At 33.8% G+C, this 26995-nt stretch overlaps 1 protein-coding gene across 1 annotated transcript; it reads right to left on the reverse strand.

Annotated features, from left to right (window-relative positions):
• Positions 1-13645: 13645 nt before the first annotated feature.
• On the reverse strand, positions 13646-18674 carry LOC132633085 (uncharacterized). The gene is made up of 2 exons (XM_060349299.1): positions 17621-18674; positions 13646-14455 (listed from the first exon to the last, which is right to left on the reverse strand). Exons 1-2 carry the CDS (start codon positions 18301-18303, stop codon positions 14365-14367), a joined length of 774 nt encoding a protein of 257 aa, XP_060205282.1. The 5' UTR covers positions 18304-18674; the 3' UTR covers positions 13646-14364.
• Positions 18675-26995: the final 8321 nt, after the last annotated feature.

Genomic DNA, 26995 nt, shown 5'->3' on the forward strand with positions numbered 1-26995 from the left:
GTCACATACATTTTTTCGAAGAGGCCAACTTAGAAAAATGCCATTGTATAAAAGCGAGTCTACGAATAGCATTAATAACTAAATAGTATGCTAGCCCTTCGGAATCATTCTGGGAAAATAGACCGCCTTTGACAAGGAAAATTAAATCTCTAAGCCACTTTCGACATCTCGACTCAAAAGCATATATTCAAGCAAAAAATGGAGAAAGGGATCACTGCCACATAAAACGTCAAAAACGCTAATGCTTAAATATAAAACTAGAAGGGAAAACGACTTGAGAAAGGAATAGAGAAAGCTTAGCACAAAAGTTTAACATATCATTATCCATAAATAATAAACTCCTCCTCATACTCATATTAAGTTAAACTCATAGGCAAGATATTTAAATACTTGACAATCATTTGAACGTATATATATATATATATATATATATATAGCAAATATCAATAGCAACAGATGCCAAACATGACTCTTTGTTAAAAGGATGAAGAACTAAAGAAACTAACCCATTAATTTGAGTAAGATTGAAACTTATACAAAATAGAATTAAACTACTAACTCATACTAAATTTAAACAGATGGAAAACAGCAGAGGGAAGATGATTAAAATACTCGATGTATGCAACACTTGAGAACAAACATCATTCTGACCCTAAACACCTACCTTTGTAGACAGTGTAGTCATAAAGGAAAATAACACATTCGACATGCGGAACACAATCTTAACAGCACAAAGGCTTAAACTGAGCTCAATATAGATGTATAAGCCATAAACAAGGCATGCTTTGCGACTGCCAATAGTACAGCTAGAACAACCACGAAGCTGAATTAATTCGTGCTGACAAACTTTAACAAATCATGCTGGGATTTAAACATTTGACTTCAACTATTGTACTCAAGCTGATCCATTAACATGATACCACATATTAGTCATCAATTAATCCTTACGTTGGCACAGTTTCTCAAGTCAAATGAACTAACACATAACCAACTATCCAATTGGAAGTTAAACCACACTAAAGATGAACACGTACGGCCAGAAACTTATCTGATGGCAAAGATATATATCGAGCAGAGTAACAGGGCACCAAAACGCTTCAATTTCCAGAGGAACCATTTTAAACAAAGGAAAACAACGCCTCCATATACTCAAATAGCATATACACACACATATACATACATGCTTGCTTAATTATAAGGGAGTAAATACGACTAATCAAAGATCAAGCTAAGTGGCAAAGAAACCAGACCAATGTTTAACTAACATACACTTAACCAAATAGCAACTGCCTAATCTAAATTAGAAAAAATGAGCTTATAAGCAACAGCAATGTCCAATCAATCGCACTTCAAATTATTCATTCGGATGTCCAAACAGGAAGCCAAAACTGGTTAAAAAGAAAAACTATTAAGATTAAGCAAGAGCAAGATTTAAACCTATCAGGCCTGCTATAAGTATAAAGCAAATTAAACCTTAATCGAGGGCATCCCAAATATATCTTAAACTAAATTAAAACAGAACGAAAGTAAACTGCCAACAAACAAACAAATGAGATAACAAACTACGTCATATAAGCATTTGAACACATCCTAACGATATGTTGAGCTAAACAGCAAATTAAGCATAGAAACAGGCTACATACTAGAACTGGAAGATAAAAATATGAAGTTTACTGACCTTAGACTAAAGCAAACATCATTCTAAAACCAACAAGCTAACCATATATGACTTATATTAACATGAAATCATTTAACTATGGACTTGTATTAATATTCCGCTAGACAGGCTCGTGATTAATTGAACTAACGGGGAATCATATCCATATGGGGAATAGCTAACGGTAAAGGGGTTTCATAGAGATGCCAATGACTCAAGCTGCTGCTACTCAACTGTCTTGTCGGTATGAATGACCATTAAACATGACCAAATACAAATATTGCTACTTAGCAACCAAACATAAATCTAATAAAAAAGCTAGTAATTAATCAGACTTACTAATATAAACAAATGCTAAACTAACTTAATTTAGACCATAATAATCACCAACCAACATGCAGACACTTAAGAATCTTATATGAAATTAAACAAACTTCTAATACTAAACTCACTAATATGCCACACTAACAGTTAATCCAACATTAACAATCGCCAACATACATAAGCATACCAAGACACTATAAATTCAACTAAGGAAGCTTTTTTACCTTCTTCGAGTGCAGCGAAGTGAGGCCTCGAATCTCCGATCTACACTCGAAATAACACAAACTCCGAAATCTCGGTACTTATACTCGAACGAGCAAAATAGAATGGATTTAGTATTTTTTTTTTTGAGGTAATATGGAGGAAATTGAAACTGTTATCAAAAGAGAATTTGAACGATTAAAGACTGTATTTTCGGGTATTCCAAAGGGATTGAAATAACTCTTATTTTTCACAGATTTCGAAATGGCGATGAGTAATATTTCTTGGGGGTTTCTGCGGTTAAAAACGAATTGTGTTTGGGGAAATTTTATGAATCAAAGATTTCGTTCTTGGGGGTTCTTAACGATCCCAAAAAAATCCCCCCTTTTCGATTCAACCCTACCACCATTTATGGGTCTTTTGACCTTTGTATTGAAGAAAGAAAGAGGAAACGGGGACAGCGTCGAAGTGGGGGCAACAGTGGCGTGGGGAACAGGAAGGCGTGGGAGTAACGTGGTGAAGTGGAGTGACAGAAGGTAACGTGGGGGAGATGGGAGACGAAGGGAGCAGAGGGAAGTGGGGTGTCAGGGGTGTAGTGGATGCGTGGGAGAGAGAGTGATGGGGTGGCGATGGGGACTGAAGAGAGGGCGACAGAGAAGAGGAGCGAAGAAGGAGGAAAGGGAATAGGGTGTGCGGCGTGAAGGAGAATGAAGGGAAATGAGGGGCCCTTATTTTTCATGAAAATGGGTCGGATCCGGGTCAAAATTAAACGGGTATAGGCTGGTAAATTAAAATGATGCCAGGTGAATTAAAGTGTGGACTGGTTTTGTGAATTGGTCCAAAAATAGTGTGAGTTGATTGGGCTATTACATTTAAATAAAAGACCTATTTAAATAACTTGTGTTAAAATATTATTTAATATAAAATATGCAATTATTAGTGCTAAGATAAAAAATGGCGTTGTAATAGCCGTGCAATAATATTTCGAAAATCCACAGTAAATAAACACTATTATTTAATTATGCAAAGATAAATGCGATGCGTGTGCGTAAGCTGGTAAAATGTCGAAATGATAGAAAATTGTGAATTATAATAATAGTAATAAATAATAATAATAATAATAATAATAATAATAATAATAAGTGATAAATGGTAAATGATGATGAGGATAGTTAGTAACTGTAATAGAATAATGCAATGCCGGTATTGATAAAAGGCTAATAATTATAATAAAACATAATATATATTTTCCTTATTTTCCAAAAATATTAGAAGCGCAAATAGGTATTTCGGAGGAGAGGCGGGACAAAATTAGGTGTCAACAACTTGTCCCTCTTTGCCCGGTAATGATGAAAAGAGTTGGCGGGCAAAGACGTTGACTCAATAGCCTATTTTGTCCCGGCTAAAGGAAACTTGAGAAAATTATGACCGAACTCCGGCCTCTGAGTTGCCTACATATCTCGGGTTGCACGAGAATCAGGTCGAGTGTAGTTCTGGGATACTTACGACACTTGAACCCCGATTGGCGCGAAACTTGAAAAATATTGTCCCAGTGTTGAATTGTGATAACACTGGGTATTATGATAGAAATTTGAGAATTCTTGAATGGAATTGCTGGAATGCAAAAGAATACTCGTGATTAGAGACGAGTGTTCGAGGTAGATCTTTGACCCGTGTCGGGAAGTCTGATTATCCTTCCTGACAAATTGCCCCAGTTCGCTGCCGAAGAAATAGTTCCACGAATTGATGTGTGATGCCACTTTAATATTGTCAAAAGCCACAAGCTAAAAACAATTGTTAGCAATAAAGAAATATATGTGTAAATAACACAGGGTTGGAGAAGTTACACTTGCAACCCTTGTTTCGAAAGTTGAATCCACATTCGGAGTTGGATGCCCGAACTGAAATATAAGATTCCCGCATTCGGAGGTGGGTGCCTGAACTTGAATATAAAATACCCGCATTCGGAGTTGGATGCCCGAACTGAAATATAAGATTCCCGCATTCGGAGGTGGGTGCCTGAACTTGAATATAAAATACCCGCATTCGGAGGTGGGTGCCCGCATTCGGAGGTGGGTGCCTGGACTTGAATATAAAATACCCGCATTCGGAGGTGGGTGCCTGGACTTGAATATAAAATACCCGCATTCGGAGGTGGGTGCCTGAAATAAATATAAGATACCCGCATTCGGAGGTGGGCGCCTGGACTTGAATATAAAGTACCCACATTCGGAGGTGGGTGCCTGGACTTGAATATAAATTACCCGCATTCGGAGGTGGGCGCCTGAACAGAAATATAAAATACCCGCATTCGGAGGTGGGTGCCTGAACTGAAATATAAGATACCCGCATTCGGAGGTGGGTGCCTGCACTGAAATATAAAATACCCGCATTCGGAGGTGGGCGCCCGCACTGAAATATAAAATACCCGCATTCGGAGGTGGGTGCCTGCACTGAAATATAAAATACCCGCATTCGGAGGTGGGTGCCTGGACTTGAACATAAAATACCCGCATTCGGAGGTGGGTGCCTGAACTTGAATATAAAATACCCGCATTCGGAGGTGGGTGCCTGAATTTGAATATAAAATACCCGCATTCGGAGGTGGGTGCCTGAACTTGAATATTAGATTCCCGCATTCGGAGGTGGGTGCCTGAACTTGAATATAAAATGTCCGCATTCGGAGGTGGGTGCCTGGACTTGAATATAAAATACCCGCATTCGGAGGTGGGTGCCTGAACTTAAATATAAAATTCCCGCATTCAGAGGTGGGTGCCTGGACTTAAATATAAAATTCCCGCATTCGGAGGTGGGTGCCTGCACTGAAATATAAAATACCCGCATTCGGAGGTGGGGGCCTGAACTTGAATATAAAATACCCGCATTCGGAGGTGGGTGCCTGCAATAAATATAAGATACCCGCATTCGGAGGTGGGTGCCTGAACTTTGAATATAAAATACCCGCATTCGGAGGTGGGCGCCTGAATTGAAATTTGAAATCCATGTCCACTTCCACGGTGTAAAATATAAATCCACGTCCGCATTTCATGGTACAAAAATAAATCCAACATCCATTTTCACATCCGTATTATACGGTGTAAAGAATAAATCCACCTCTACTTCCACGTCCGTATTATACGGTTGTTTGAAATAAATCCACTTCTACTTTCACGTCCGTATCATACGGTGTAAAGAATAAATCCACTTCTAGTTCCACGTCCGTATTATACGATTGTTTGAAATAAATCCACTTCTACTTTCACATCCGTATTATACGGTGTAAAGAATAAATCCACCTCTACTTCCACGTCCGTATTATACGGTTGTTTGAAATAAATCCACTTGTACTTTCACATCCGTATTATACGGTGAAAAGAATAAATCCACCTCAACTTCCACATCCGTATTATGCGGTGCAAAAATAAATCCACTTCTACTTTCGAAAAATAAATCTGCATCCACTTTCCATAATTATATGTGCATTTTCTTTTGTAATATAAATCTACTTCTGCCTCCTTGCTCACATCCACAATGTAACTGTAAATCCACGTCCACTTAAAATGGTATTGTAGAAAGGTATCCACGTTTATATCCACAACCAATAACGGGTGACCACAGTCAGTCCCCTTTGAAGAAAGTTAAATCCACGATTATGTGTATTTGATCCATCGAGAAATGCCACGGGGGCTCTTCGTTGAGAAGATAAATTCATGTCCACTGCTGCGATCGGGATTTCATAACGAGTGGTACGACGTCCACCGTTCATCATAAGCTACCTTTGCATCCACGTTGAACAATATTTGCATTTTGAAGGAAGCTAACTCTTTGATCATGTCTATAATTTAAAATATGCACCACGTTCATGTTAGTTGAACCTGTCTAATCAAAGAAAAATTGTGAGTTTAAAAGAAAATTGATTGACTTGTGCATGTCGGGGAACTTGGCCCTTGAATTGATTTTGTCTCGGTCGCATCCTTCATTCTTCGATGCTTCACCACACATCTTGCTTTGCCGGGGAGTTTCAGTTATACAAAATGTATTTTGAGAATAAAAGTAATGAGATTTGAATGATTTTGAAAATACTTAGTGGCTCTAATCTGTAAAATGTCTTGATTTTTGAATTTATTTGTATTTTAGAAATATGGATAGATTCTTATTAAAAAAAATGGTTAAATATTTAAGACCACTTTATGCTATTTCTAAAATTTGTCCCAGTTTCAGTCCTGGAGATGCTTGATTCTGGACAATTGAAAAGCAAGAACCTATAATGAAAGTTTTTTGAAAGTGATTTGACCGACTTAAAAAATTTGTCCCAGTTTCAAGATACTAAGACACATGAATTTAAACGGTGGGAAGACCCAGTCTTGTATAAAATCTTTATGTATTTTATAGGTACCAGAATGTTTGGACAAACCGAAGATATTAAAAATTTAAAAATAGAAGGGCTGAACCCGTCTCGGGTTGCCTACGTATCCCAAAGGAATCAGGTCAGACGTAGTTCGTGATACAAATAAAGACTTTTGAGTTTTGTTTTTTAATAAAAGGGGGCCGAACCCGATATGGGTTGCCTACGTATCCAAAAGGAAATCAGGCCACACGTAGTTCCACCCATACAACAAAACACTGAAATATTTTAAAAAAGTGGCCGAACCCGATGTGGGCTGCCTACGTATCCAACAGGAAGTCAGGCCAAACGTAGTTCCAACCACAAACAAAGATATTGGAATGATTTGAAAAGAGTGGCCGAACCCGATATGGGCTGCCTACGTATCCAACAGGAAGTCAGGCCAAACGTAGTTCGTTAACAAAATAAGAACTTTTGATTTTTTATTATTATTATTTTTTTAATAAAAGGGAGGGCCGAACCTGATGTGGGTTGCCTAAATTGAAATTTAAAAATACCCGCATTATGAGGTGGGTGCCTGATTCGGAATGAGCTGGTCGAATAGCTTGCTTGGTTTGAGAATCTGGCATAGGCAAAGTCTAACGATCCCCATGAGATGGAGTTATATGTGGCGGATTTTGAGAAAATTACTGATTTTGAAGTACCATGTGGCTTAATTCAGCAACTCGTCTCTCCAGACGAGCAATTATCTCCAAATGTGTTTCTGGTTCATTAGAGGATGTGGAATTACTTGTGATCGGTAAACTAAGAGATGGCTCAGATAAAGTGGTCGCATTGATCAAACTTTGCTCCATTTTAGAAGGAGTCCTTTTAGTTAACCAGGTGATTAGTAATGAGTCAGAGTCTGATTTCTTGGCTTTAGGTCGTGTGAAATATGAATGCTCCGCCAGTTCCCCTTTAGCACAAGTCAACCTTTTTGTTTTGAAAAATGAGTTTAAAAATAAAAAAGATAAAAGAAAGAAAGAAAAAAAAGAAAACGAGTTAGTATACGATAATGACATATTATTGCACATAAACACATTATTGCACATAATACATCGCGTTCTATAATGCAAGGGACCTCTTTATGCCAGAGGTAGGCCTAACGAATATTTGAAGGATAAACATGTCTTTTATTGTATCATTCCATAACTCTTCCTAAAACTAATTTACAAGAATAATAGAAATTATTACATGCCAATCAATAATACGTCTCAAAGTTAATCTAAGATATCTAATACTTCAACTCCACTAATTTCCTTTGGTTGTTCTCAACCTCCGGCATTAATTTGGATGCTTCGCGACAACCTGCAACAAAGGTCAGTTTCCTTGAAATTTTTATCTATAGAGTACTAGGTCCACATATTCCACATATTTGTCCTTCAAATAATGCACATAGATAGTGAGAACTGTCACTTAGAGTCATAGACTCATTTGGACATTTGGTAAGGTTGACTAATGGACTTAATACACCAAGGGTATTAAGCCTCCTAGGTTTAAAATGATGCATGTCCTTACAAGGTTTTGGCTTCGCTCTACCCTAAGTAGACTAAGAATGGGTTTACTAGACGCAAGGTTCCCAAGCGGACTGCTCGAGTGAGAAGGCTACGCGGTCCCCGTTACTCGGGCACCCCGCGCATACGCCAACTCTCCTAAAATTTGGATTCTACGAAAGAAATTTGCGGGTGCGCAAAACACACCTCGCGTGTACGTGTGATAGTGTGAGTTTCCAGAAGTGGAAGAAATATGAACGGAATGCCAGTTTAAGGAAAGCAGTAATGCACATATTACATAGAAAAAATGCACATAAGGAATGAAATACAAACATTTAGAAGTATATAAAGCAACAATATAAGGAAAATAAAGCAAAACAAAATGTCCCACAAATTATTTATTAACCTAAGTTGTTATGGTTAGAGCCTAAAGTCCCCAGCAGAGTCGCCAAGCTGTCACACCCCGTTTTAACCGGGTTCGATTTAGGAGTATGACGTATTGGTGATTCCTGTTTATTTTTGTTTTAAGGAGTCGCCACCTAATTAGTTTAATGGTGAATTAGGACACCTAGAGGTTAACTAAGGCAAAGTTAAAAACTAAACCTCAATTAATAGTCTGCTTAACCAATGTGATTCTAGGTAAGGGCTCTATATTATCCTAAAGGGAAGGGGTTAGGCATCCTTTAGAATCCGTTAACTTACGGTTATCCGACCAAACTTAGGTTAATTAATTAGGGCTAAAGATGCAAATATAATATTTAAAATTAACGAAAATAGCTTATAGATACTGCTAAAGTCTTAAAGAATATATTAAAATATGCTTTAGAGAAAAGATAGTGATTTGCATGAAAGAAGATTTTAAATGCCATTTTCGAATAAAACTTATAAAAATCGCTAAATCTCTAAGCAATAATGCTTTTGAAAAATAAGATTTGGCACTGAATATATGAATAGAAGAAAACACGAATTTTGTGCAATGTTTTAATAAATATTTGAAATAACTAAATGGCGAGATATTAATAATTCTTTTTTCGCGATTTTAGAATATAAACAAAAAATACAAAATAGCTAATGTGAATTTAAATAAACTTATATTGTATCAATATGGTGATATAGAAATGCTTAAGACTTATTTTTTTTTTTTTAAAAAAGGGACATAAATTTCCCTTCTTTTCATTAGTTTTATTAATTACACTTAGCTAAAATGATGTGTGATTGATTCCAAATTTGAAGAGTTATTTGCGAAAATATGCTTGAGTTTACATTTATGTAATAGCGGTGTTTTGAGAATCAAAAATATGAATTTATGCCATCAATTATTCTAGAAGCAAATATCATCTATTCTATGAATAATTTAATGTGGAGAGAAGAAAATAAAACTTACGGGATTAATTATTGGTTCCTCTCTTTAAATTTACTACCTATTCTACTAAAGCTAACCCACTAAATTCGCTAAGGTGCACTTAAATTAAGAAAATAAAACAAAATAAAAAGTTAGTCACATAATACAAGTTAAATGCAACAACATAAAACAGAATGTGTAAAAAATGTAGTGAGATGGGCTTAGCCCATTTTTGGGCTGCTGTGAACAGTGGCGCAGCCCATTTTTGGACTGTTGAGAAACTGTTCACGCTATTGGGCCTTGGCCCTGAATTTCCGTTCCCTTTTGTTTTGCTGCGGATAAAAGGCTGATGGGGCTGATTACGTTGGGCTTTTAGCCCAACATCGACTGCGGAGGAAGACAAGTCCCTCGGACTCATATGCGAGGTTCATGCATAAAAGAAAGATAAGAATTAGTACGCAATCATCATATGTGGAAAATTTAAAGACAAAATATTCATGTGCAAACGAAACATTCGACCCGAAAAACAGAGAACTGGCAACCGAAAACTAAATGACATATGAAGAAATGGGCAGTAAAGCCCAAATACCAAGCGAAGCAGTCAAATAGGTGCAAGCTCAATTAAAACGACAACAGTCACAGGGGTGAGAGCAGCCCCAAAACGTATCAAAACAACAAAAGGAAAATAAAGTAGGCCTAGTCTAGATAATTTAGTATTCAATTTGAAATCAACCCTTTGAACACACATCAGTCACATACATTTTTTCGAAGAGGCCAACTTAGAAAAATGCCATTGTATAAAAGCGAGTCTACGAATAGCATTAATAACTAAATAGTATGCTAGCCCTTCGGAATCATTCTGGGAAAATAGACCGCCTTTGACAAGGAAAATTAAATCTCTAAGCCACTTTCGACATCTCGACTCAAAAGCATATATTCAAGCAAAAAATGGAGAAAGGGATCACTGCCACATAAAACGTCAAAAACGCTAATGCTTAAATATAAAACTAGAAGGGAAAACGACTTGAGAAAGGAATAGAGAAAGCTTAGCACAAAAGTTTAACATATCATTATCCATAAATAATAAACTCCTCCTCATACTCATATTAAGTTAAACTCATAGGCAAGATATTTAAATACTTGACAATCATTTGAACGTATATATATATATATATATATATATAGCAAATATCAATAGCAACAGATGCCAAACATGACTCTTTGTTAAAAGGATGAAGAACTAAAGAAACTAACCCATTAATTTGAGTAAGATTGAAACTTATACAAAATAGAATTAAACTACTAACTCATACTAAATTTAAACAGATGGAAAACAGCAGAGGGAAGATGATTAAAATACTCATTCTGACCCTAAACACCTACCTTTGTAGACAGTGTAGTCATAAAGGAAAATAACACATTCGACATGCGGAACACAATCTTAACAGCACAAAGGCTTAAACTGAGCTCAATATAGATGTATAAGCCATAAACAAGGCATGCTTTGCGACTGCCAATAGTACAGCTAGAACAACCACGAAGCTGAATTAATTCGTGCTGACAAACTTTAACAAATCATGCTGGGATTTAAACATTTGACTTCAACTATTGTACTCAAGCTGATCCATTAACATGATACCACATATTAGTCATCAATTAATCCTTACGTTGGCACAGTTTCTCAAGTCAAATGAACTAACACATAACCAACTATCCAATTGGAAGTTAAACCACACTAAAGATGAACACGTACGGCCAGAAACTTATCTGATGGCAAAGATATATATCGAGCAGAGTAACAGGGCACCAAAACGCTTCAATTTCCAGAGGAACCATTTTAAACAAAGGAAAACAACGCCTCCATATACTCAAATAGCATATACACACACATATACATACATGCTTGCTTAATTATAAGGGAGTAAATACGACTAATCAAAGATCAAGCTAAGTGGCAAAGAAACCAGACCAATGTTTAACTAACATACACTTAACCAAATAGCAACTGCCTAATCTAAATTAGAAAAAATGAGCTTATAAGCAACAGCAATGTCCAATCAATCGCACTTCAAATTATTCATTCGGATGTCCAAACAGGAAGCCAAAACTGGTTAAAAAGAAAAACTATTAAGATTAAGCAAGAGCAAGATTTAAACCTATCAGGCCTGCTATAAGTATAAAGCAAATTAAACCTTAATCGAGGGCATCCCAAATATATCTTAAACTAAATTAAAACAGAACGAAAGTAAACTGCCAACAAACAAACAAATGAGATAACAAACTACGTCATATAAGCATTTGAACACATCCTAACGATATGTTGAGCTAAACAGCAAATTAAGCATAGAAACAGGCTACATACTAGAACTGGAAGATAAAAATATGAAGTTTACTGACCTTAGACTAAAGCAAACATCATTCTAAAACCAACAAGCTAACCATATATGACTTATATTAACATGAAATCATTTAACTATGGACTTGTATTAATATTCCGCTAGACAGGCTCGTGATTAATTGAACTAACGGGGAATCATATCCATATGGGGAATAGCTAACGGTAAAGGGGTTTCATAGAGATGCCAATGACTCAAGCTGCTGCTACTCAACTGTCTTGTCGGTATGAATGACCATTAAACATGACCAAATACAAATATTGCTACTTAGCAACCAAACATAAATCTAATAAAAAAGCTAGTAATTAATCAGACTTACTAATATAAACAAATGATAAACTAACTTAATTTAGACCATAATAATCACCAACCAACATGCAGACACTTAAGAATCTTATATGAAATTAAACAAACTTCTAATACTAAACTCACTAATATGCCACACTAACAGTTAATCCAACATTAACAATCGCCAACATACATAAGCATACCAAGACACTATAAATTCAACTAAGGAAGCTTTTTTACCTTCTTCGAGTGCAGCGAAGTGAGGCCTCGAATCTCCGATCTACACTCGAAATAACACAAACTCCGAAATCTCGGTACTTATACTCGAACGAGCAAAATAGAATGGATTTAGTATTTTTTTTTTTTTGAGGTAATATGGAGGAAATTGAAACTGTTATCAAAAGAGAATTTGAACGATTAAAGACTGTATTTTCGGGTATTCCAAAGGGATTGAAATAACTCTTATTTTTCACAGATTTCGAAACGGCGATGAGTAATATTTCTTGGGGGTTTCTGCGGTTAAAAACGAATTGTGTTTGGGGAAATTTTATGAATCAAAGATTTCGTTCTTGGGGGTTCTTAACGATCCCAAAAAAATCCCCCCTTTTCGATTCAACCCTACCACCATTTATAGGTCTTTTGACCTTTGTATTGAAGAAAGAAAGAGGAAACGGGGACAGCGTCGAAGTGGGGGCAACAGTGGCGTGGGGAACAGGAAGGCGTGGGAGTAACGTGGTGAAGTGGAGTGACAGAAGGTAACGTGGGGGAGATGGGAGACGAAGGGAGCAGAGGGAAGTGGGGTGTCAGGGGTGTAGTGGATGCGTGGGAGAGAGAGTGATGGGGTGGCGATGGGGACTGAAGAGAGGGCGACAGAGAAGAGGAGCGAAGAAGAAGGAAAGGGAATAGGGTGTGCGGCGTGAAGGAGAATGAAGGGAAATGAGGGGCCCTTATTTTTCATGAAAATAGGTCGGATCCGGGTCAAAATTAAACGGGTATAGGCTGGTAAATTAAAATGATGCCAGGTGAATTAAAGTGTGGACTGGTTTTGTGAATTGGTCCAAAAATAGTGTGAGTTGATTGGGCTATTACATTTAAATAAAAGACCTATTTAAATAACTTGTGTTAAAATATTATTTAATATAAAATATGCAATTATTAGTGCTAAGATAAAAAATGGCGTTGTAATAGCCGTGCAATAATATTTCGAAAATCCACAGTAAATAAACACTATTATTTAATTATGCAAAGATAAATGCGATGCGTGTGCGTAAGCTGGTAAAATGTCGAAATGATAGAAAATTGTGAATTATAATAATAGTAATAAATAATAATAATAATAATAATAATAATAATAATAAGTGATAAATGGTAAATGATGATGAGGATAGTTAGTAACTGTAATAGAATAATGCAATGCCGGTATTGATAAAAGGCTAATAATTATAATAAAACATAATATATATTTTCCTTATTTTCCAAAAATATTAGAAGCGCAAATAGGTATTTCGGAGGAGAGGCGGGACAAAATTAGGTGTCAACAACTAATACCAAATATGTTCATATGGTGGCTATCATGGTCTTCACATTTTTTTCCACAAAAAATGTGAAAGATATGGTCAACTTTTGTGGCTACCCAAATGAAAATAAAATTGCATGGCAAGGCACAAAACATGTGACGAATTTGGACAAAATGTGAAAGATATTTGCAATATTAAAATGCTCAAAATCTAACAATCCCCCACTCATTTTAATATTTACATAAGAGAGTTTATCAGTTGAAGGTAGATTAATATGCATAATGAAGGTGTGCTCTGCATTGAACCTCCACTTAGTAAAACAATAATCTTTACTCCAGAGCCGTAGTGGTCTCAGACTTGAACTATGACTACTTTAGGGAAATAAAGAATTACCGCTTACACATAATAATCAAGGTGTTGACATGAGCTTTAATAGCCAGCACATTACGGCCTTGTGCTATCCCGGTTTTCATGAGTGCTTTTGAGAACGAGCCCAATTCTCATAGGAAACGGCCTACTTCCACACTCACATAGGTGAAATCTGTCAAGAGTGCTTCTGTAACTTAACACCCCACTCATACGAGCTACAGAGTTTCATTAAGAGTTTATAAACTCAACCTCCACAAATTGTTACAGAATAATGCACTTACACCATAGGGAGGGAATAAATAAAATAGTGCATTTTTCTCAACAAGTCATCATATGATTCGTTTTTCCCATTGAACCTGGTTATAGGATCTCTAGTCCCCAGGTTGGGTTTCCTCATATACGACTCATGAATTTATAGGCTTCAATCCCATCCCCCTCGATGTGCTCCAGACCTTTTCTCTTGCCAAGGCCTTGGTTAGTGGATCTGCAAGATTATCACAAGATTTGACATAATCAACATTAATGGTACCACTTGTCAAATATGATCTCACAGTACTGTGTTTTCTCCTTATAGATCTGGATTTACCGTTATAATAACGGTTTTGAACTCTAACAATTGCAGCGGTGCTATCACAATGAATTAAAATAGGAGGAATTGGTTTTTCAAAATAAGGAATTTGAAATAATAAATCTCTTAACCAATTCGCTTCTTCAGTAGCTAAAGCTAAAGCAATTAGTTCAGCCTCCATGGTAGAGTTAGCAATAATAGTTTGCTTTTTTGATTTCCAACAAATAGCACCACCTGCCAACGTAAAGATATAACCAGTGGTAGAACAGGAATCACCAGATAAAGTGTTCCAATCTGCATCAGTAAAGCCTTCAAGTACAGCAGGATATTTTTTTATAAAACAAGCCATAGGTTTTTGTACCAATTAAATATTTCATAACTCTCGTTATGGCATGCCAATGTTCACTACCTGGCTTGCTTGTAAACCTGCTAAGTACTCCACCTGCATACGCTATATCAGGCCTAGTGCAATCAGTCACATATCTCAAACTTCCAATTAAGCTAGCATATTCCTTTTGATTTATCACATCATTGTCACTTTGAACAGGAAACAAGTGAACACTTGAATCAAAAGGAGTTATAACATGCTTGCAATCAAGAAAGTTATATTTTTTCAATATTTTCTCAACATAATGTGACTGGTCAAGGAATATTCCATCATATGTTTTAGTTATTTTTATTCCAAGAATTAAAATTGCCTCACCAAGATCTTTCATGTCAAAATGGCTTCTAAGAATATTTTTAGTTTCATCAATAACATTCATGTTAGAGCCAAAGATTAATAAATCATCAACATAGAGGCAAACAATAACATGTGAATTATTCCAAGACTTATGATAGATGCACTTATTACATTCGTTTGTTTTAAAACCATTTTCAATCATGCAGGAATCAAATTTCTCATGCCATTGCTTTGGTGCCTGTTTCAAGCCATATAGGGATTTAGTAAGTTTACACACTTTGCTCTCTTGACCTGCTTCAATAAAACCTTCGGGTTGTTCCATATAAATTTCCTCATTTAGGTCCCCATTTAAAAAAGCAGTTTTTACATCCATTTGGTGAATGTGCAAATCAAAAATTACAGCAATAGCAATTAAAAACCTTATGGATGTAATTCTAGTTACCGGAGAAAAAGTATCAAAAAATTCTAGGCCTTCTAGTTGTTTAAAACCTTTAGCAACTAGTCTAGCCTTATATTTATCAATAGAGTCATCCGGTTTTAACTTTTTTCTAAGGACCCATTTACACCCAATTGTTTTACAACCCGGTGGTAAATCAACTAACTTCCAAGTTTTATTGGAAATAAGTGATTCCATTTCATCATTTACAGCCTCTTTCCAAAAAATAGCATCATGTGAAGATAAAGCTTCTTGTAAATTGAGAGGGTCATCTCCAACATTAAAAACATAAAAATCAGGACCAAAATCTTTTTCTACTCTAGCTCTTTTGCTTCTTCTTAACTCAAAATCATCACTTTCTTTATTTTTCAAAACAGAAGTAGAAGAGCTAGGTAGTGACAAAATATTTTCATTAGTCCTATGACCCCCACTATTTTTAGAATCAAATGGAAATTTATTTTCATGAAAAATAGCATCTCCTGATTCTATTATTATATTATCTTCAAGACTAAAAAATCTATAGGTTGTACTATTTGAAGCATAACCAAGAAAAGCACAAGTAGTAACTTTTTTACCTAATTTACTTATTTTGGGATCCATTAGCCTTACATAAGCTAGACAACCCCAAACTCTTAGATATCCCAAATTTGGCTTGTGACCTCTCCACAACTCAAATGGTATTAATTTAGTCTTTTTATGAGGCACACGATTCAACACATAACAAGCAGTTAAAATAGTTTCACCCCAAAAATTTAAAGGTGCACTAGACTCAATAAGCATGGCATTTGTCAACTCAACTAAAGTTCTATTTTTAATCTCCGCTACACCATTAGATGCAGGAGAGTAAGGTGGAGTAGTTTCATGAATTATTCCCAATGATCAAACAAAAGAATTAAACTCGTTAGACTGATATTCACGGCCTCTATCACTTCTAATTTTTTTATTTTTCTACCAAACTGATTTTCAACTTCATGGAGATAAATTTTAAAATTTTCAAAAGCATCACTTTTATTTTTCATCAAGAAAACATATGTATACTTAGAAAAGTCATCAATAAAAGTGATAAAATATCTATTTCCTCCACGAGTTAAAATTCCTCCAAGTTCACAAATATCAGTATGTATTAACTCTAATAATTCAGTTTTTCTTTCAACTTGAAAATGAGGCATTTTTGTGATTTTGGCTTTACTACAAGCTTCACATTTTTCAAAATCCTTTTTAATCATTGGGATTAATCCTAAACTACTCATGATTCCCACATAACGATTATTAATATGACACAAACGAGCATGCCAAAAATTAGTGGAAGAAAGCATGTAAACAGAATTAGTAACTTTATTCATCTCAACATTCAACTTGAACATCCCATCACAAGCATACCCCTTTCTCACAAAAATACCTTTTTTCACTATTACATATTGATCAGATTCAATAATTTGTTTGAAGCCTGCTTTGTTAAGGAGAAAACTAGACATCAAATTTTTTCTCATGGAAGGAGTAAAAAGTACATCTTTTAGAGTTAACACCCTTCCTGAGGTAAAGCTCAACTCGACATCTCCCTTTCCAAGCACTTGAGTAATGTGAGAATCACCAAGCATGATGGTTTTGGGCTCCTCAAATGGAGTATACACTTTGAACCAATCTTTGTCATAGCAGACATGACGGTTTGCACCAGAATCATCCCACCATCCATCAACATTTCAACCATATTTATGTCTGTTATCATCGCCACAAGTGGCTCTTCGGTAACGTTCGCCTGAGGTGCAGGACCACGTTTCCGAAACTTGCAAAATCGAGCAATATGCCCACTCTTGCCACAGACAAAGCATGGTCCTCTATTTTGTGTTCCATTATTTTTCTTGGGAGGTCTACCGTTATTTTTCTTAAATATTTTCTTCTTAGGCTTCATAGAGGTATTTTTGTTAGCATTAGGAGCAGCATTATTTGAAGTAATTAAATTTACCTTATTTGTGACGGGTTGTAAGTTGCTCTCTTCCGTTGTAAAAGTGCATCTTGGCCCCTTGCTTCTTCCTCCATGCGGATTCGCATTATCAACGTCTCAAGAGAGGTTTCCTTTTGTTTGTGGCGCATGGTTTTTTGAAATTCTTTCGATGAAGGTGGAAGTTTATCTATTATGCCACAAACAATAAGGTTATCTCCAATTTTTATTTCCTCGGACCTGAGCTCTCCAACGATCATTATAAAATCTTGGGCTTGGTCTACCACTGATTTGTTGTCCACCATTTGGAAACGAAAAAATCTACTAGCAGCATATTTTTTCGCTCCAGCCTCCTCGGTATCATATTTACTCTGCAACGCTTTCCAAATTTTCTTTGCAGTAGAGTAAGTTCTATCATAATAATCATAAAAATTATCGGATAGACAATTAAGTAAATAATACCGACACTTGTATGAATCTTCATCATATTTTTCAGTTTTTTCTTGAAGAGAAATAAGTTCCTCATCATTCATGGAAGAGTTGTCTATTTTATTTGGATTCTTCTCATTTAACACATAAGAAACATTGAGAAGACTTAAGTAGAAGAGTATTTTACCCTTCCATCTCTTAAAGTGAGTACCGTTGAACCGAAATGGCTTGTTAAGATCTCCTACTTTGACATCCGCCGATTTTTCAATTGTAGCCATTTGAATCTCCTTAAAAATTGTTGGTTATCTTGCAGTGAAATTACAATTACAATTGAAAAATAAAAATGAAGAAATAAAATTTATTCGGCTGAGGCGCGGATATCTCGCTCTCTTTAAGGATATTCAAGCCCACTGCAGCAAATTTACCGGTCCAACAGTAATCTTTCTAACTTGTCCCCTCCAGGATACAACAGCCCGAACACGTCGTATAACTCAACGAACTCTGGACAAGATGTTGAGTCCAAAGCTCCACCAAAAGAACACCTTCCTTCAACTAATAATCTCTTTTATTTTTTACTTTCCTCACTTTTCCTCTCTACACCCACAAGTTAAGGATTGAACTTATTTTTTCTTGAATGTATTAATTGGTGAATCATAATTCATCCTTTTATAATGGATGAAAATGTGAAAATCATGGTCAACAAAAAATGTGAAAAACATTGTCACATTTTATATTACAAAACAATGTGAAACTAAGACCAAATATGTTCATATGGTGGCTACCATGATCTTCACATTTTTTTCCACAAAAAATGTGAAAGATATGGTCAACTTTTGTGGCTACCCAAATGAAAATAAAATTGCATGGCAAAATACAAAACATGTGAGGAATTTGGACAAAATGTGAAAGATATTTGTAATATTAAAATGCTCAAAACCTAACATGTATCATTCAAGAAAGGCATCTCCCATCATCAATGTACAAGTTTTGTATTCTATACGACTGAGACGATATTAGTTATCCATTTTCCTACCTGCTATCATTGGCAGAGTGATGGCATCTATTCGTTATTAGTATAATAATTTAGTATTGCAATAAAATGGTTTGTTACCTTAAATTGTCAAAAATATCTTTCTCCAAATAAGTGGATCGGATTATACACGTAGCTCATTGATCTTTTACAAATATCCCAAAATCATAGTATATCCATATCACAGCCTGTTGCCACTTGCAGTCGATCCGCACCTTACAATATGAACAATATACAATTGAGAAAATATCTTCATACCTTATCGTAACCTTAAGTTATTACCACACTATCTAACAAATAATTATTGATGGAAAATATATTTTTTCCTCCGCGATAGTGTAATACGAAGATCACTAAGATTGAATGGACTTTCCCCTTCAAACAAAACTTGTGCCCTCTAAAATATGAGCCCAGAGCCAAAATGGCATATTTTTACAGTCATTAGACAAAAATAGTATGCTTTTTTTTTTAGACCAAAATGGGTATTTCGTTGGATAACCAACGAAATACCCACACAACGTACTGTTCCGTGCCGGTGAATTTCTTGCATTTCGCTACATGTGTAGCGAAATGCAAGATTTTTTTTTTAATTTTTCCTTTGCATTTCGTGAATCAATTCACGAAATAGGCATTTTTATTTTTTATTTTTTTTCAATTCGTGTAATTAAAACTGTTTTTTTTTAGCATTTCGTGATGCAATTCACGAAATGGATTTTTTTTTATTTCGTCAATTAAATGAACGAAGTTGATACGAAATGCAAAAAATTGCAAAAAAAAAAAAAAAAAAAAGCCTATTTCGTGATTTGATTCACGAAATGCAAGAATTTTTTTTTTATTTTCCTTTGCATTTCGTGAATTGATTCACGAAATAGGCATTTTTTTTTTTTTTGCAATTCTTGAAATTAAAACTGTTTTTTTTTTTTTGAAATTACAATTAAAACTTTATTTTGAATATAAATCTAATTCAATTATTATTTCCTATTTCGTTGGTATATCAACGAAATACAATATATATATATATATATATATATATATGTTTTTTTGCATTTCGTGTATTAAAAAACGAAATAGGATAAAAAAAATTAGTTTTATCCTATATGTTGAGAAAATAAGTCAACTTTATTTTCAAAAATTGAAACCACATAAGTGAAATTGACATTCACAGCTACATTACTCCGAAATTTTTATGTTGAAGTCTATTGCGCATCATCATATTATAAGTAAAGAAAACTAAAAATTTCCCGCCAATTTGGGGGAAAATTAAAATTGGAAGGGAAAAAAGAGGTTTTCTAGAAAATCGGCCCGGCCAAACCGCCTTTTGGCGGTTTGCGCCGCTAGATCTCGGAAAAATATGCAAAATCAAAAAACAAATTGCATAAATCGGATATCCGAGCGTAAAGTTATGACTGTTTAAAGTTTCACCAATTTACAACTACTCTTTTTCCTATTTTTTTTAACTATGTTTTTATCTAATTGAATTAGATTTATATTCAAAATAAAGTTTTAATTTTAATTTCAAAAAAAAAAACAGTTTTAATTTCACAAATTGCAAAAAAAACAAAAATGCCTATTTCGTGAATTGATTCACGAAATGCAAAGGAAAATAAAAAAAAAATCTTGCATTTCGTGAATCAAATCACGAAATAGGTTTTTTTTTTTTTTTTTGAAATTTTTTGCATTTCGTATCAACTTCGTTCATTTAACCGACGAAATAAAAAAAAATCCATTTCGTGAATTGCATCACGAAATGCTAAAAAAAAAAAAAAACAGTTTTAATTACACGAATTGCAAAAAAAAAAAAAAAAATTAAAAATGCCTATTTCCTTTGCATTTCGTGAATCAATTCACGAAATAGGCATTTTTTTTATTTTTTATTTTTGCAATTCGTGAAATTAAAACTGTTTTTTTTTTTGAAATTAAAATTAAAACTTTATTTTGAATATAAATCTAATTCAATTAGATAAAAACGTAGTTAAAAAAAATAGGAGAAAGAGTAGTTGTAAATTGGTGAAACTTTAAACAGTCATAACTTTGCGCTCGGATATCCGATTTATGCAAAAAAAAAAATTGATTTTGCATATTTTTCCGAGATCTAGCAGCGCAAACCGCCAAAGCCGGGCCGATTTTCTAGAAAACCTCTTTTTTCCCTTCCAATTTTAATTTTCCCCCAAATTGGCGGGAAATTTTTAGTTTTCTTTACTTATAATATGATGATGCGCAATAGACTTCAACATAAAAATTTCGGAGTAATGTAGCTGGTAATGTCAATTTCACTTATGTGGTTTCAATTTTTGAAAATAAAGCTGACTTATTTTCTCAACATATAGGATAAAACTAATTTTGTTTTTATCCTATTTCGTTTTTTAATACACGAAATGCAAAAAAAACATCTATATATATATATATATATATATATATATATATATATATATATATTTTGTATTTCGTTGATATACCAACGAAATAGGAGATAATAATTGAATTAGATTTATATTCAAAATAAAGTTTTAATTGTAATTTTAAAAAAAAAACAATTTTAATTTCAAGAATTGCAAAAAAAAAAATGCCTATTTCGTGAATCAATTCACGAAATGCAAAGGAAAATAAAAAAAAATTCTTGCATTTCGTGAATCAAATCACGAAATAGGTTTTTTTTTTTTTTTTTTTTTGCAATTTTTTGCATTTCGTATCAACTTCGTTCATTTAATTGTCGAAATAAAAAAAAAATCCATTTCGTGAATTGCATCACGAAATGCTAAAAAAAAAAAAAACAGTTTTAATTACACGAATTGCAAAAAAAAAAAAAAAAAAAATGCCTATTTCGTGAATTGATTCACGAAATGCAAAGGAAAAATTAAAAAAAAAAAATCTTGCATTTCGCTACACATGTAGCGAAATGCAAGAAATTCACCGGCACGGAACAGTACGTTGTGTGGGTATTTCGTTGGTTATCCAACGAAATACCCATTTTGGTCTAAAAAAAAAAGGCATACTCTTTTTGTCTAATAGCTGTAAAAATATGCCATTTTGGCTCCAGACTCTCTAAAATATCGTACTCTGACATGCATTCACTACAAGAAAGTTTAGAAATGGCAACAAAAAATTTAATATTTGGTAACAATTTAGTTTTATTGTTGACAAATGAACTTTTTGTTGCCAAAGAATTTAATTTTGTTACCATAGTATTGATTATTGTTGCAAAAAGTACTTTTGGCAACTTTTTGGCAACAAAAAAAAAGTTGTTGCACGTTGTTGCAATAACAACCGTTGGGAAAAGTCTATGCAACAAAAAAAAAATGTTGCTAAAAGTACTTTTTGCAACAATAATCAATCTATGGCAACAAAAATAATTTTGTTGCCAAATATATTTTTTCTTGTAGTGATTAAAAAAATCTTCGAGATAATTGAATTTATCGGGAATTGAGGGGCCAAATACATTCCAAGAAAAAGATCTTTAGGTTTAGAAATTAGAATTCTCTGTTTGAGAATGTTTTGGAGCCCGAACACAATTTATATTAAACTCACCAACAAAAGAAATCCTCAAACAAAATGCTAACCCTAGCGTATGTTTTTGTTCCTTCGACCTAAAGACAAATATTATACTCCTGTCTTAATTTGTGTGGAATACTTGTAAAGAAAACTTTTTCCATTCTTCAACATCTGGTGCGTGGTCAATTTAATTTGGGAGTCCAACATCGGGTGAAATGAGTTCTGCTCTGATGTCATGTAAAGAAATGGATCTTGAGTCCAACTTAACCCCAAAAGCTTACTTATGAGGAGAGAATTACCCAAGTCCATATAAGGAGACTACCCATTTCATTAACCACTAGTGTGACACTTTTTCTATTATTCAACACCCACCTCACGTCCGGGGCTGGACATCTGATGCGTGGCGAGTTAATTTGGAAGCCCAACATCGGGTGAGATGGGTCCTGCTATGATACCATGTAAAGAAATGAATCATGGGCCTAACTCAACAACCCCATACCCCACCCCACCCCCATAAGTCGAATTAAGTTAAGCCCATGATTATTTTTTTACAATACTTCTTTTTTAATCTGATATTAAAAGAAAGTCATAATTCCTTATTTAAAACTAAATCAACTTAACATTAAGGTTCTCATTTAATTTAATGAATAGTAATTTATATTTACACAAATATCTATGATTTCTTTTAGACGATAAATTTTAAGAGTCTTTCTTTTAACTTTTTCTTTTTTTGGCCCAATAAAATACGCTACATAAATTACATATAAATTATGATCCTAAAAATTTCGAAGAGGTCGACCATAGACTAGTATCGAATGCAGGCATTGTTTTGTTCCATGCTAGTTGAGAGCAGATTTGACCAAATTCAGAGAATGCATGCTATCCTACAAAAAGACAGGAGAGTTCACTTTCAAAATAAAAACATCGACGACGACCATACACGAACGTTTTGTCTTCAGACACTTGGAGAAAATTTAGTCCATGAAAGTTGGTATAATCCAAATATAACTACTCAAATTCATCATTCTACTGGCTCCACCCACAACCAATCAGGTCTTACTTATTCATTAGTGTATTAAACACAGAAGAAAACGTAGATAAAGGGTGTGTTTGGTACGTATAAATTAAAATGATTTTCACGAGAATATTTTTCGGAAAAAAATAAGTGATTACCTTATTTACTTTTTATACTTGATGGACAAAAAGTATTATTTCAACGTTATTTATATAACACTAGGCAAACACAAGGGAGTCGGGGTGCGGGATGGGAGTGTGGGGTGTGTTTGAGGGTGGAAAGGAAGCGATCTATGCATAATGTCAGTTATAGGACTCGTTTTTCTTACTTTTATTAAGGAAGTAATTTTCTTATTTTTATGAAACTTGTTTACCTAAATAAATATTTGACCAACCAAACATGAAAAATTGAAACTGAAAATGTTATCCTTCCTACCAAACACGCCCAAAAAGTAAGCTTTCTTTCCAAGTTTGAATTTTCACAGTAAGCTTTCTTTCCAAGTTTGAATTTTCACCACTTGTCCTTTTTACGAATAGTTATTTAGTAAATGTCCTTTTTTCTTTTATAACTTTTGCAACTTATGAGCCTTTTAGACCACGGTGTAAAATATTTTTTTAAGCAAACTAAAATTCGTATGAAAAACCATTAGACCACGGTCTAATATTTTATGGATGTTAGAAGAAAGTCTAATATTTTGTCAAGTTTAAAGACTATATTTGCACAATTTTGTAAAATAAAGACAAAATCTAAATAATGGACCAAAAAGGCACATTTGCGTGAACCAGCCGTTTCCAAGCCCACAAAATATTGGGCTGCTGGTTAGCAAGTATTATTGTAGGCCCATGTCAAGGATCCAATACCTACTGGAGGCATGCCCGCCTTTAACTTTAGTCTTTCTACTTGAAAGGGGGTCTAAAATAACTACAAGTCAAACACAGGAGCTATATTTTTATCTGGACAACTATATGTGTATATATATATATATATATATATATATATATATACACATCTTAAGGAGAAATATTTATGAAATGTGATGATAGTTTTATATTTACAAAACATAACATTACAAACCCTATACAAAATATGCTTTTTTAAAAATAAAAAAAAATTGTTTTTTTTTAAAAAAAAAAAAATTATTTTTTAAAATATTTTTTCACTCAAAAATTTATGTATGAAAGTTGTATGAAATGTGTATATCTCGCTCAAGGCTTAAAAAGTTCGATCAAAATTTAGTGTATGAGAACGGTATGAAAAATGTATGAAATGTGTATATCTCGTTCATGGATTAAAAAATCCGCTCAAAATTGTGTGTATGAAAACAATATGAATTTTGTATCTCGCTCGAGTCTTAAAATTTCGCTCACATTTTCGTGTATAAAGTTCATGTTAGATTTCTGTAAAATTAATACAATTAAAACAACATTGTATACAACTTTGATACAACATTCGAGACTTAAAATAATCGCGCAAATTTTTGTGTATTAAATGTGTATATCTTGCTCAAGGCTTAAAAAGTTCGCTCAAATTTTATGTATGAAAAACGTATGAAATGTGTATATCTCGATCAAGGCTTAAACATTACGCTCAAAATTTTATGCATGAGAATGATATGAAATGTGTATATCTCGCTCAAGACTTAGAATTTCATTCACATTTTTCATATATAAAGTTCATATTAGGTTTCTGGAAAATTAATACAACTACAACAACATTGTAACAACTATCATACAATATTCAAGGCTTAAAGTTTTCGTTCACAATTTTGTGTATGAAAATTATATTAAAAATTTCGCTTACACATACACATTTTATACATTTTTCATACAGATTTCATACACAAAAATTTGAGGTAATTATTTAAGCATTTGAGCAAAAAAAATATATATATATATATATAATTTTTTTTTTTATAAAAAAAAAAAATTTCTGGAAAAAAAATTTAAAAAAAAAAACAAAAAATATATGAAAATCCGTCATGTTTTGTAATATATCGTTATGTTTTGTAAATAAAGAAAACTATCGTCACGTTTCGTAAATATTTCTCCTTAGTATGTATATATATATATATATATATATGTAGTTTTCCCTTTTTTTATTTGTGGAATTTGAAAGAGCTTTAAACAAAAAGACAACTGCTTTTAACATTATGATCCAATACTTTGAATGTGAATTATTAATTTGAAGAAAAATTCAAGTTTTAAATTAAACACATTTCGACTCAGCAATATTAGTGTTAAAAAGAATACTTAGTTTAAATAATTAAATGTGGGGACTTTCCATTGGAAGAGCAATTCGGTTCCTCTGTTGATTAAGAAAGGTACATAGGAAAATTAAAAAGTAATGAGGTTTGGCAATAGAGGAATATCTTTATTTATTATTATTTGGACCTTCTTTCTAATTTTACTTTTTTGAAAATATAAAGCTAGTTACAGTTTTTTTTTCCGGAAGATTTAAAAGAGAAATTTTCAAATAACGTTTTGGGCTGTACAACATGTTTCGATTTGCTTAGGCTCCATTTGAAACCATGTTTGAACATGCAATTTGGATATTTTAAGGAGTATTTTCTCTTATAGACATAAAAACCCCACAAGTTGTGAATACTATCAAAACATTCTTAATTCTTATACAATCTTACCAAATGAGCAAGTCATAGTTCATAACAAAATTAATACGCTAATTCATAACAACTGGCTCAAAATTAATACTAGAAGACCTTTCTAAAAATACAACATCAATTGATTAAATTTTAGTTCAATAAATAAAATTAAACTATGGGTCTTTTTTTACAAAATTAAAAGGTTGGTAGACATAAATAAAATTTGGTGGAAGTTAATGAGATTGGTAAATGATTGATGGGGGTAATTGTTAAAAATATCTACAAACTTATGGGTCTTTTTTTACAAAATATAAACTTATGGGTTAAATTTTATATTTAAAAAAATTGAAACCGTAGTTTCAAATCATGCGTAAAAACGCATGTCCAAACGCTGATTTGAAATCATGGTTTCAAAATTCATGGCCAAACGCCTACTTAGAATCATTTTTTTGTGCGGATTGCGCACTGGTCAAATTGCTGGTCTTTAATTTTTTGCCTTCCCCGAATACCATGAAGTTTGTGTTCTAACCACGGATTAGTTAAAAAAAAAAAAAAAAAAGTCGCAAGATAAAGTTTCGTAGAAAAAGTAGGCCTATGTGGGCAAAAGTTAGGTCTTAAAGCAGAATTTTGCAAAATTCCAACTAAGTAAAAAAATATATTGTCTTAATGCAAACCTCTACCTTAAGGTGCCTGAAGGCAAAACTCTATCTTACGTAGAGTTTGGAGTCAAACTTTGCCTGATCAGGTAGAGTTTGAGGCAAATTCTGCTTTAAGGTAAAATTTGAAACTCTGCCTGAAGGAAGAGTTTTGCAGGCAAACTTCTGCCTTGCAAATCCA

Source organism: Lycium barbarum, chromosome 3 (assembly GCF_019175385.1).
Source record: "Lycium barbarum isolate Lr01 chromosome 3, ASM1917538v2, whole genome shotgun sequence".
In the NCBI taxonomy this organism is placed as follows: Eukaryota; Viridiplantae; Streptophyta; class Magnoliopsida; order Solanales; family Solanaceae; genus Lycium; species Lycium barbarum.